The sequence below is a fragment of the Panthera pardus genome, unplaced genomic scaffold, assembly GCF_024362965.1.
Source record: "Panthera pardus isolate Hobbes unplaced genomic scaffold, ASM2436296v1 HiC_scaffold_20, whole genome shotgun sequence".
Lineage (NCBI taxonomy): Eukaryota > Metazoa > Chordata > Mammalia > Carnivora > Felidae > Panthera > Panthera pardus.
The window spans coordinates 57,396,391-57,410,565 of NW_026526766.1; the positions used below are offsets into that span (position 1 = coordinate 57,396,391).

The following is a 14,175-nucleotide window of genomic DNA, read 5'->3' on the forward strand; positions in this document are numbered from 1 at the left end:
ATGTGTGCCAGATGTTGTATTTGCAAAATTCTTTGTGGGAGTGATTCAGAAGACTGGGGTGACGTTACTTCCCTTCAGCCTGCATTTATATTTTCTTCTGATATTTGGAAGCACCAAAAATCTGGGACCACCTCGATCCAATTTCAGGGAAGATCCAATTTTGGGGGAAGATTTGAAGCTGAGCTACAGCACCTGTAAACAAATGCTTCCCTCTGATTTACTCCTGTGGTCCTGCCCTTTGGGATCCCCTGCCAAAGGGAGGAGGTTTCGGTAGAGGCCCTTCATGGTGAGCCGTGGACTTCAAAACCCGGTCCCCTCCTTCAGGAGGCTGGAGGTAGTGCTTCTTAGCCTCTCAGTAGCCACCTCCAGACGCTGCACATGCCTCGGCTGAAACATAGCCTCAAATGCTGGACTTCTCTGAATCCCTGTTCTTTCCCAGAATCATGACCCTGTGGCTCTTTGTTGTTTTATAACCTCGCTCATGCTTAACACAGTGTTTTATATAGTTGTCTAGGTTTTTTTTTTAAGTTTATTTATTTATTTTGAGAGAGACCACGTGTGTGTGAGCTGGAGAGGGGCAGAGAGAGAATCCCAAGCAGGCTCGGCACTGTCAGTGCAGAGCCCGATGAAGGGCTTGATCCCATGAATTAAATTTGAGATCACGACCTGAGCCAAAATCAAGAGTTGGATGCTTAACTGACTGAGTCACCAGGTGCCCTTAGCTTTTTTTTTTTTTTTAATTGTCATATGCAGGAGAGTTAGTCCAAATTATCTCTTCATTCTTACTAGAAGCAGAAGTTAAATACTCTTCTCTACTACGTTTTTCCTAGAATTCTATAAAGATGACCAAATTGTCAGAGCTATTTTCCAGTTGATCAGTGGGGTTGGGATTTTTGCCCTGCTGCTCAGACGCTTTTGGAGTCAGAGCTGAAATTGACTTCAGAGAGTTCCTGCAGGTGACAGAGGAGATGTACGATGGACAGGTTCAATCAGACCTCCCCTGTGGTGGGGTTCATTCTCCTGGGACTCTCAGCCCATCCAAGGCTGGAGAAAACATTCTTTGTGCTCATTCTACTGATGTACCTGGTGATCCTGCTGGGCAATGGGGTCCTCATCCTGGTGACCATCCATGACTCCCGCCTGCACACGCCCATGTACTTCTTCCTGGGGAACCTCTCCTTCCTGGACATCTGCTACACAACCTCCTCTGTCCCCCTCATTCTCGACAGCTTCCTGACCCCCAGGAAAACCATCTCTTTCTCAGCCTGTTTTGGGCAGATGTTTCTCTCTTTTGCCATGGGAGCTACAGAGTGTGTCCTTCTGGGCATGATGGCATTTGATCGCTATGTGGCCATCTGTAACCCCCTGAGATACTCTATGGTCATGAACAAGGCTATATACATACCCATGGCTGCTGGCTCCTGGGCAGCTGGTATCACCAACTCTGTAGTTCAGACATCCCAGGCTATGAGGCTGCCCTTCTGTGGGGACAAAGTCATCAATCACTTCACCTGTGAGATCCTGGCTGTCCTGAAGTTGGCCTGTGCTGACATTTCTATGAATGTGATCAGCATGGTTGTGGCTAATGTGATCTTCCTGGGGGTCCCAGTTCTGTTCATTTTTGTCTCCTATGTATTCATCATTGCTACCATCCTGAGGATCCCCTCAGCTGAGGGGAAGAAAAAGGCCTTCTCCACCTGCTCTGCCCACCTCACAGTTGTGGTCGTCTTCTATGGAACCATCCTCTTCATGTATGGGAAGCCCAAATCCAGGGACCCCCTGGGGGAAGATAAGCAAGACCTTTCAGATAAGCTCACTTCCCTTTTCTATGGGGTGGTGACCCCCATGCTCAACCCCATCATCTACAGCCTAAGGAACAAGGATGTGAAGGCTGCCGTGAAGAACCTGGTACATCAATAATACCTGATTGAGTGACTATCAAAGAATTCCAGACTGCCAGAATGCAAGACCTCCAAACTCCTCATTGTGTTCATGGGAAAATGGTAACCCAAAGTAGAGAAGGGAGTTTTGTAAGGTCCATGTTGTAGACCATGCGACTAAGGCTAAAAAGTAAACTGGTTCTCTATCTACTCACCCACCCACCCATTGTTCCATTGACTAATGGAAGCTTCTATCTATGAACCTAGAAGGAAAGAACCTTCACAGTTCTAGAAATGTTGGCTAGTTTTTGGCTTTGTGCACAACCACAGTGACATGTCAGAGCTGTTTTATGCTAGTGAAATCTTAGATTCTCTGCCACCAGAAGCTGGTGCATATCTGTGAAGCCTCATTGGTGTGTGCAAAATTAAGAGATAGACACAGAATCTGGTTTTAGTAGAACTGGGCTCTTGGAATATGCTGTGAGGCCCTATGTAGAATTGTTCATCACTGTACATGTTTTGATATTATCCTAGAGGCCTGTGTTCAGTAAGAATAACATGAAAAATAAAATTTGTACCATTGGCTGATAGCACCATTGGCAAGAATTCACCATAAGTCTTGGCCCCAGTAAAAAAGGGCTCTTACCTTCAGTATGGAACACTCTGAGGAAGCACAGAGAGATGTCTGCACTCCACTACCCATACCCCAGGTCTAATCACACACTGGTACAGTCCTACATGGCTGGGAGTCAGCAGGTCTCAATCTCTTGTTGCCCACACAAACTATATGACTCACAGCATCAAACACCATGGGGGTGCCCAGACAATAAGGAGGTCCAAAAAATGTTTTGGGGAAAGCAAAGGGTTATAATAATCCTCAGTTGCATGGCTATCATCAGCCATTAGTAAGAGTTGCTCTATATTGGTTATGGCACAGGTATGACGGGCTGTGGAGCTACAGGTTTGGACTCTTTGGGTTGCAGCCCTAACAGCATGGAGGTTGGAGGTCATTTTAGGTGGGAGATCTTCAACTGTACAGAAGACAGAATTCTACTCACCCTGGTTTAAGACTACTGTGGATTTATCCAAAAGTAGGGCCAACCTCAGGCAAAGTTAATCAGGCTCTAGCTCCTTTGCTCTGAGATTCTCTTGACTCTTCACTCTTCCATGTGTCAGCTTTGTTCTCAGGCTGACTCTTCTCATGGTCACAAGATGGCTGCTGTAGTCCTGGACCTGCATTTTCCACATTCATTTATGGGATAGAAACCACTGGTGCCTACAACCCGAGAACGAGTGTCCTGAAGTTTGCTCTGACCCAACCAATGGATGCAAACTGCAAACCAATCACAGTGGCAGGTGAGATAAGATTATGCAGATTATCTTAGACCAGCAGCCCCTGCTCTGAAACAGAAGGTGGGGTCAGTCTAACCTAAGTCTATGGCTGCTACACAAAGGAAAATCTGGAGTTGTTAAGAAAGTGGTAGAGGGGCCATGGACCCTGGAAGAGCAGCTGACAAATGTCCACCATTTTCTGGGCCCTACGTGAGGCTTATTCTGGGAAACCCCTAGGAGGGTAGAATGCCTCTTATTGAATGTTGAAGCAGAATATTCCCAGCCTGGCCAAGTGTATGCTCAATGTCAGACTAAATCTGATTAAAGAAAATGAATACAAGAATATTCCTGTACATCTGAGTTTTTGTCCTAGATTCACATCTGTCCCTGATATGTTTGTGTCATGTCTTAACTCTGCACCTGAGAAGTCCTCCTGATGGTCTGCCCTTTGAGGTGAATCTTACTCCTCCTTGGCTTTGCAATCTTATAATTTTTCTACTTTTAGTTTTCCTTTGCCTCATTTTCTCACCTGTTTGGCCTTGGGTGTAGTTTGGGGCTATCTCAGTCCTTTGTGGGATGATGCCAGGCATATATTAAAAGACCAACAAGCAAACAAAACAACAAATAGGCAAGCAAACAAGTAAACAAACAAAACCCAGATGAACTAATGACAAAACATGACAGTGGGAGGGACAGTGGTCTGGCTGTTGGAGAAGCAGCCCCTCCCAGCTCTTTTCTCTGGGCCTTGCTGTCTCTCTCCCCAGCTGTGCGTTAATTTGGGACTGGATGGCCTTGAGGTCCTTCCAAAGCTGACCTTCCAAGGTAGTGATTTTAACCCCAGGCTACAAGCATGAGACTAGGGATGGTGAAATGCCATTTTGTGAAAGTCACCTTCTAGTATCATGGCCCCTAGGGCATACTTGCCCTGTGCTGCTTCCTCAACCCCCAGTCCCCTGTGTTTATTATATGTGGCACACGACACATACAGGAGATGGTGATTATCAGTATTTCCACGTATGTACTTAGATTTCCCTGAACATAACCCCCTGTGATCAGATCTCAGGTCCTTTGTCATGGACACTCCCAAAGGTACGTCTGTGCTATTTGCAATTGCACTTGAAAGAGTCTGCTCTTTCCCAGATTCTGGGTGGTGGCAGAGGTTCCTTTCATGGAGTATTGCATATAAAATACCAACACTGCCTGCAGAGATTAGGACTTCTGGTGGGCTTTCTCACAGGAGAGAGGAAAGAGAACAGCAGTCTCTACTGAACTTCTCTTTGGGGTTGGGGACAGTGAGAGGGGATACTGTGGAACCTCTCTCCTTGGAAATCTTAAAATGAGGATCCTACTCTCGTTGAATGGACCACAGTCCTACCCTCCTCACCACCAGAGGTGAGCAGGGATGCCAGCAAGTAGAGGAAAGTGGTTGCACCCCAGGAGAGGATGGGCAAGGGGACGCAGGGAGAGTCCGGGGCCCTGTGTTGGTGTCTCTGTTGATCTCTCATTCTCCATGCTGTCTGCCTCTGCATTTTCCTTTGTTTCATGATCTCTACTTCATCTGACTCACTGTGTTAACAATGTGGTTAGAGCAAGTCTTACTAACAGTTAATAAGAGGGATGGAATTGAGCATTATTATAACCCTTTGTTCCCCCACCCCATTTAAAACATTTTCCTTATAGTCTGGGAACACAATGTTCTGGCTCAGTCAGCCCCAACTCTATAAAAACTTCTGCTCATGAATTCTAGGTGATTTCCCTAATCAACTCAAATACATTCTTAGGGGGAAAAATGAGAAAAAATTTACTGGAGCCTACGCAAGTGAATATTTGTTTGTATAACTAAAAGAGCAAAACTAAACAGATGGAGATGAAAGTTCACTGAAGAGTCAGTGGCTCACAGCTGGTACTGGCTGTAGACTCAGGAACCATTAAGATTCCCAAGGGACCCTCTGAGGCCCAGGGCTGGTTCTGTTTGCTCCCAATTAAGGCTGATGCTTTGTTCCCCTGGGGCTTAAGTCCAGGAACCTGAGTATTGTGGAAAGTCCATTAGTATCCCAAATTGAATCATTACAACAGCTGCTGCTAGCACTCCCAAAGAAAATGAGAGAGTAGTTGAAAGAGCAACCGGGTAGGAAGGATGGAGAGGTGGGCATGGAGGCTGCTCAGGTCAGCACACCCTGGGGCTGAGCCATCCTGCCAGGCCCCTCCAGAGGTGCTGTGAGCCCAGGCCAGGGAGCCTGAGACCTGCCTTCCAATTCTGCTTCCATTCGCCACTGGTGAGTTTCTTTCCCTCTCTGGGCCTCAGTTTCTTTGCCTGTTAAATGCGAGTGTATCCTCCCATCCCTCTCACTAGACAATGCATGAGAAAACACCTAGGGAGAGCCCAGAGGGCTCACAACCTGTCACTCATGGATTACGGGTCCCCTCTGGGTTCCCTCCTCCACAGTTCATGGGCTATGGCTCCCAATTCCCAAGGCCACTTCGGGCACTGTTTGAAGGAGGCTTGGGTGGCTGATGTGTGGCCCTGGCTACCTGTGCCTGCTGCAAACCTGCCATCTGGTGGACATTCCTGCAAGCCTCGGGGATCAGTGCTTCTGGAATCTTAACATGCTCAAGAGTCACCTAGGGCTGTTGTGAAGATGCAGATTTGGATTCAGTGAGTCTGAGGTGGGACCCAAGACTCTACATCTCTGAAACGTTCCTGGGTGCCTATGCTGCTGCTCTGCGGGCCACACTTTGAGTAGCGGCCCTCGAAGACGTGGGACCGGGACCAAGGGAGTGAAGGAAGAGGCAGGGAAGCAGCTCCCTCATAGAGGTCTCCTGACATGCGCCAAGTCCTTTGGCCTCAGCCACCGACTCTGGTCTCTCCAGTGCCAAGGGCAGCAGTTGCCCTGTGACCTCACTTCTCTTATGGATCTAAGAATTGGTGATATATCAGTTTGTTCAGCTTTTTACTTGTCAACAGAGTGTTGACGGCCAAGCTTCTTACACGTGAGACCAGAAACTAGCCATTCCCCAATTCAAATAGCTCCAAAGTGCAGTCAAGTGCAAACAGATATACAACGTGGTCAAGGGCAGAACAAGAGGCATAAATACAGCAGAGGAAGAAATACATACCAACTTTTGCAGAAGACACAGTTATTATATTTCTAAAAATTAACCAGAAAGCTATTAGTAATATGAGTTCAGAAAAGGTAAGGAGATAGAAATAGCTTCTCAAAAATCAATTGTATTCCTACATACCATCAATATACAAAAGGGAAAAAAAAACAAGAATGTGCTATTTGCAATAGTAACAAATATCAAATGATTGGAAACAAACATAATTCCAAACATGACAGAGTTAAGAAAAAAAAAAAATGATGAGTGTTTTGGGAGTACAGAGGAAGACAAGGTGATTGACCAGGAATAACTCTAGGGAGAAGCAAGAGAGAAGAAATACATTAAAAATGACCTTAATTTTGAGGGTGGAAGCTCTCAAATTGTATCAACAGGAGACTCTCTTTAATATGTATACCCTGGGCTCTACCTCCAAATATTTCCATTTCTCTACATGTGGGTAAGGCCAATCGGAAAGCTGGGCTCAGAAATGTAGTTATTTAGTGTTTTTAAGTCCCTCAAAGACTCCAGTGAGCTACATAAATTGTTAGCGAAGAACAACTGAACAATACAAAGATGTTTTGAAGGAAACAATGTTAGATTCTTCCTACCAGATTTGAACTTCTTACAAAGTAACAATTACTGAACTATATACCATTGTGCTTTTTTAAAGTTTATTTATTTATTTATTTATTTATTTATTATTTATTTATTTTGAGAGAGAGTGTGTGCACGTGTACCAGTGTGCACATGCGAGATTGAGTGGGGGGAGTAGCAAGAGAGGGAGAGAGAGAATCTCAAGCAGGCTTCACGCTCAGCATGGCGCCCCACACGGGGCTCCATCCCACTACCCTGGGATCATGACCTGAGCCGGTATCAAGAGTTGAACACCTAACCGGTTGAACTTCCCAGGCACCCCAATACCATTGCTTTTTAAAGGTTTATAAAACCAGTGGTGTCTGAGACACCAGAAAGTTCCAACTATAAGAACTAAATACTGGGAATGCAAGCTGGTGCAGCCACTCTGGAAAACAGTATGGAGGTTCCTCAAAAAACTAAAAATAGAACTACCCTACGACCCAGCAGTTGCACTACTAGGCATTTATCCAAGGGATACAGGTGTGCTGTTTCGAAGGGACACATGCACCCCCATGTTTATAGCAGCACTATCGACAATAGCCAAAGTATGGAAAGAGCCCAAATGTCCATTGATGGATGAATGGATAAAGAAGTGGTATATATATATATATATATATATATATATATATATATATATACACACACACAGTGAGTATTACTCAGCAATCAAAAAGAATGACGTCTTGCCATTGGCAACTATGTGGATGGAACTGGAGGGTATTATGCTAAGCAAAATTAGTCAGAGACAGACAAAAATCATATGACTTCACTCATATGAGAACTTTAAGAGACAAAACAGAGGAACATAAGGGAAAGGAAACAAAAATAATATAAAAACAGGGAGGGGGACAAAACAGAAGAGACTCTTAAATATGGAGAACAAACTGAGGGTTACTGGAGGGGTTTGGGGAGGAGGGATGGGCTAAATGGGTAAGGGGCATTAAGGAATCTACTCTTGAAATCATTGTTGCACTATACGCTAATTTCGACGTAAATTTTAAAAAATAAAATTAAAAAAAAGAATTAAATACATATATTTCAGATCAAAATTCACAGCGTGAAGAAAAAAAAATATCACTCTTTAGTAGTGGGCAGCAACAACATTCAACTGGATGAAGGTTTGCCTCCGATCCACACATCACACCATTTGTTGGATTCTGATGCATTCGAATTAAACATCAAATACCATTGTGATTACAAAAATCTAAAAAAGAACAGAATAGCATATTTATTCCAGCTGTGGAAAGGACTGTGATTCATTATTTTGGAAGAGAGAAGGTATCAGAATGAAAATAGACAAGTTCAAACATACATCGTGCAAAACTCCTGAATAATATAGACTGATCAAGCAAGTATCAAACTACAACCAAATGGAAGTTTGTCAGACTCTACAAGTATTTCTTTAAAATATTTATATTCCAAATAACTTTTAATAGGTAGTAAGACAGTGGACACATGCAAACTTGAGACGTTTTGACTTTTTTTACACACTGGGCCCCCCTATCATGTTAGCATGGGTGCCATTGAGTTGATTTCCTTTTGTATAGACAGAATATGTCTTTTCCTGTCTTCTCTGTGTGTTTATTGTATCTTCTTTAAATGTGTCCTTGATTAGAAGAAGTGTAGTTCTGCACTGATCTTTTCTTTAATCTGGGTTGATGCACATCCGCTCGTGTATATATAATTGTACCAGAGAGTACACATTAAGAACTGTTCTCAATTAAGTGCCGGGCAAGGCTCAGAATCATCTGCTCCTTGCGTGTTCTCATCATGGTGTCCTAGCTGAACGCACAATAACAAATGAACACGCAACTTGTTACACAGTAATAACATCACATCATAAATAGTTTGGGGATGAACCATAAATGTGAGGTGCTGTTTTTCTGACCACATTTCTTTTCATTTTTAATATAATTTATTGTCAAGTTAACTAACATACAGTGTATACACTGCACTCTTGGCTTGAAGGAGTAGATTCCCGTGATTCATCGCTTACATACAACACCCAGTGCTCATCCCAACAAGTGCCCTCCTCAATGCCCATCACCCATTTTCCCCTCTTTCCCATAACCCCCGCCCCATCAACCCTCAGTTTGTTCTCTGTATTTAAGATTCTCTTAGGGTTTGCCTCCCTCTCCGTTTGAAACTATTTTTTACCCTTCCCTTCCCCCATGTCTGGCCACATTTCTGATAAGGAATTGAACAGATATCCAACCTTATTGGTGAACCACTATTTTTTTCTGAATTTTAATGTCAAACTAGCATTTTTAAAATTAATAAACTTTGTCTTTTAGAGCAGTTTCAGGTTCACAGCAAAACTGAACAGAAAGTACAGAGTTCCCATATCCCCCATCGGCCCCCCCCCCCCCATTAGCAACATCTCCCACCAGAGCGATTATCTTTGTTACAACCGATGAACCTACATGGACAATCAGCACCCAGAGTTATAATTTACATTAGGATTCATTCTTGGTGTTGTACAGTCTGTGGGGTTGGACAAATGTATAATGGCATGTGTTCAGCACTATAGTTTTGTACAAAATAGCTTCACTGCCCTGCAAATCCTCTGTGCTCTGCCTCTTCATCTCTCTCCCTCCCCTCTAATCCCTAGAAATCCCTAATCTTTTGTTTTTTAATGTTTATCTTTGATAGAAAGAGAGAGTGGGGGAGGGTCAGAGAGAGAGGGAGACAGTGGTTCTGAAACAAGCTCTGTGGTGACAGCAGAGAGCCCAATGTGGGGCGAGACCATGTGAGGTCATGACCATAGCCAAAGTCGAAGGCTTAACAGACTGAGCCACCCAGACGCCTGAATCTTTTTACCGTCTCCATAATTTTGCCTTTTCCAGAATGTTATATAGTTGGAACCATGCAGTATATAACTTTTTCAGATTGGCTTATTTCACTTAATAATATGCTTTTAAATTTCCTCCATGTCTTTTCATAGCTTGATAGCTCATTTCTTTGTAGTGCTGAATAGTATTCCACAGTCTGGATGGACCACAGTTTATTTATCTATTCTTCTACTGAAGGGTATCTTGGTTGCTTCCACGTTTTTGACAACTATGAATAAAGTGGCTCTAAACAGCCATGTGCAGATTTAAGTGTGCACATAAATTTTCACGAATCAATACTGAAACAAAAAAATTTTCAAGGAACCAACCTAATGTAAATACAGAGTACTTTGAGATTGCAAGGCGAGCTATTTCAAAAACCATGATCCTTTGCAAACTACTCATCTGCATGAATGAGAATTTTCTCCACAGCAAACAACCAAAACAAAACATAAATTGGAGGCTGAAACTGGTACGAAGGCACTTATCGTCCATAATTCCAGATTTCAGGTTTTTTGTGTTCATCATAATCTCATTATCTTTGAATTTTCGTACATTATCTTTGAACCAAGCAATTGTTACAAATTTAAACTGATAAAAGAAATGTAACAATAAAACAGCACTTTTTTTTTTTTTCTATTTTACATAGCGGGACTCTATAAGATTTTGTTGGAAAAAAGATTCCAGTGCTGAAAAATAAAAATAATATTTCTTAACTTTGGAAATTACTGAAATAAGCTAGAAAATAAAAATAATATTTCTAAGTTTGGAAATTACTGAAATAAACAGACAAGGTGAGTGGGGAATGGGGACAATTTCATGCTCACAGTCTCCTATCTTTAGAGGATGTATCGGAGCCTGGCACGTATTTTATGAGACACAGATTGAGGGTCACAATGCTGAATTTTATAGTGTTGGTGTTGGATGCCCTGGGGTAGGGCTTCTCTTCCTCCTGTGACATCTCAAGATAGGGACCAATGGAGATGTCAGATACACAGATTCTCCTTTAAGGCACAGGCGTCTCCTTTGATCTCTAAAGCCATATTCCCAGTTACTAAATTAGCAGTGAACATGGCAACAGAAAATGTTTTCTCTGACTGGAAAGTTGCTTGTAAGCAACAACTTCTAAAAGGGCTGATGGACAGGTAGCTGTCTCTCCAAGTCCCCTTTCTGCTAAGTGACTAAAACTTAATCTTAGTCAATTCGGTGGGATCTCGGCTCAGTCAAGGCTTCTCAACACCCTTCCTAGTTTTCAGAAGCATATATAGAGCCGAACCCACCAGCTGGGACTGGGAAAGAAGGCAGGACATCTGGTCCTCAGTTGTCATCATCAGTTCCTGCTGACACCTGCACTCCCATCTGGCATCCAATTATATAGATCACTCAAAACAACAGCCACAGCCTTTCGGCTCCGATCTTGAGGGCTCTTCAGGCTCTCGGTGTGCTCTCCGCTCCTGCTTGCTCCTCTCGGAGGGCACAGAAAACATTCAGCCACTCTTCTGTGGCACTCTAACTGGAGAGCAGGGAACAAGACATACTTGCCTCCGTTTCCCGTCCACATTCCCATCATGCAGCATGCAGGGGAATTCAGTGAAGTGTGCCATTTCCCTGAGCTCCATGGGAAGTGAGGAGTGAGGCTCGGATCCTCTCTTATCCCATATTCTCAAGCCTTTCTGGGGCTTTAGGTCCCACCCCAGTGCATCCCTCCCCACCCCCTCAGAGTGAGTTGTTGGGGGCTGACAGGGGTGGGGGGAGTCGGGACTGTGTCTATCAGAATATTCTTCCAAGTCTGTGTTCATATAAATATTTTATGCCCTCAGCCTTTGGGGCCAGGTTCTAACATCTCAAAAGCTTTTACTCTAATGACCACTGTCTCTGCCTGGAATTTCAAAGGTCTATTTTTAAAACCAAAAAGTTAGGAATTGTCCTGTCTACTTTTCTACTCTAATAATCATCTCTGACGAGGTGAATGCCTTACCCGCATGTTTTAGTTCTAGAGAAGGCATTACCAGAAATAAAAATATGTTAATATTTTTTAAATTGGTGCACTATATATGTATAAAGCCAGATATCATCAAGTCTTAAAGAATTCAAAACAGACCTCTTCCTTATCAAGATAGATCAGTTCATGATTGTAAAATGTATTTAGGTTAAACAAACCCAGAAAAATTATTTTCATTAAGGAGTAACTTCAGAAATTTACTGGGCATAAATTCCTAAAAACAAAGTATGGGATCCTAGCTAATTAAAACCAACAGAACCTGCCCTGTTCTTTGTTTTTTGTCTGTTTTTTTAAACCTGTTGTGTTCTTAATTAAAAAGTTTCTTTCCTCCAGATACCAGAGAAAAATGTGGATCTAAAATTTGAAAGAAGAGCATCAGAAATGCTTAATATGTAAGTAAATATAAAAGACATTGTTTCTTATTTTAAAATCTCATGTTTATGTAACCGGCTATTTAAAGCAAAATAGGGGTGTCTGGATGGCTCAGTCGGTTGAGCGTCTGACTCTTGATTTCGGCTCAGGTCCTGATCTCGAGGTTCAGTTCGTGGGTTCAAGCCCTGCATTGGGCTTCATGCTGACAGTGTAGAGCCTGTTTGGAATTCTCTCTCTCTCCTTCTCTCTGCCGCTTCCCTAACTGTTCTCTCTCTCTCTCTCTCTCTCTCTCTCTCTCAAAATAAATAAATAAATAAAACTTTTTAAAAAGGCAAAATAATAACAGCGTGTGGAAGCAAAATGTATGACAACTTTAGCACAAAAGATAAGGGGAAAATGGAATCATATTGCTGTCATGTTCATACATTTTACGTGAAGTGACATTATTATTTGAAGATAGACTGTAATAAGGGCGTCTGGGCAGCTCAGTCATTTAAGTGTTTGACTTTGGCTTAGGTCATGATCTCGTGGTTCGTGAGTTCAAGCCCTGCATCCAGCTCTGTGCTGACAGCTCAGAGCCTGGAACCTGCTTATGATTCTGTGTCTCCCTCTCTCTCTGCCCCTCCCACGCTTGTGCTCTGTATAGGATATAGTGGCCAGTCAGCTATCTTTTGGTGTGGGAGGACCTCAGCTTTGCTGCCATATCTCATAGGTACTACCTGGAAATAAAGTCATTTCTGATTCTATAGCTAAGAGATCTCCAAGTATTCAAGCCTTCTTTTTGTGCATAGACTCCAGGTATCACCTCTGTGAGTCAACAGAGGTGCGCCCAACCACTCCTATTCTTGGGAGACTTAGGATCTTTGAACGGCAACTGACTAGTTCTTTATCCTTTTCCCCCTTCTTCAGCCTCTCCTTCAGAGTCAATGATTTCTGATAGGACGAGTAGATGGTCTTTCCTTTAGGAAGTGCTATGGGTTGAACTGTGTGTCCCTGCCTCCCCTCAAATTTGTATGTTGAAGTCCTAACCCCTAGTACCTCAAAATGTGATCTTATTTAGAAATAGGGATTATTGCAGATGTTATTAGCTAAGATGAGGTCATACTGGAGTGGGGTGGGCCCCTAAATCAATACGACTGCTTTCCTTATAAAAAGGATAAATTTGGACACACACCCAAGGAAAATTCCATGTGAAGATGAAGGCAGAGATGAAGGTGATGCGTCTGTTAGCCTAGGAGTGCCAAAGACTGCCAGTAACATAGCAGAAGCTAGGAGAGAAGCATGAGTCAGATTCTCCCTCACAGCTCCCAAAAGGAACCAACTCTGCCAACACTTTGATCTCAGACTTCTAGCCTCAAGAACTCTGAGACAATAAATTTCTGTTGCTTAAGCCACCCAGTTCATAGTACTCTGTTATGGCAGCCTAGGACTCTAATACAGGGACCCAGGGGTCTAATGACCCATCTGCATGGCTTATGACAGTCTACCTATTGAATTATCTTGGGAGTGGTGTCTATTACCTAAATGACTCCATCTTCCCATATGGAAACCTCCTTACAGGTCTTTCTATTACATTTTCTGAGGTGCACAGAACTACGGAGATCAATTGTCCCGTTTTGCCTGGGACTAAGGAGGTTCCTGGGATATGAGACTTTCAGTTTTAAAATCAGGACAGTCCCAAGCAAAGCAAGATGTGTTGCTCACCTTATACAGAGCCCACTACCTGCTCAGGTCCTTCCAGGGCACAGCTGGGCCTAGAGCAACCATCTTAGTTCCCTCAGCTGAGAGGGTTACCACAGGAACTGGGGAATTGTGTGCAGAGGAGGTAGGTGTTGTGACAGAGCCGTGAAAGCACCTCAAAGGTCTTGAACTAAAGGTAAGAGGTTCTGAAAGCATGGTGGCAGAAGTGCAGGGAAGGTGTGGAGATGCAGCTGGAAAAGGTGATTGGGTCCAATTACTAAGACCCTCTGACACCATGTTAAATAACTGTACATCATTCTATCCTGTAAGAAAGACATGG

At 43.3% G+C, this 14,175-nt stretch overlaps 1 protein-coding gene across 1 annotated transcript; it reads left to right on the top strand.

Moving 5' to 3' along the window:
* Positions 1-969: 969 nt before the first annotated feature.
* Positions 970-2,092, top strand: LOC109270222 (olfactory receptor 13C7-like). Its single transcript, XM_019454641.2, has one exon. It carries the CDS (start codon positions 976-978, stop codon positions 1,918-1,920), a length of 945 nt encoding a protein of 314 aa, XP_019310186.1. The 5' UTR covers positions 970-975; the 3' UTR covers positions 1,921-2,092.
* Positions 2,093-14,175: the final 12,083 nt, after the last annotated feature.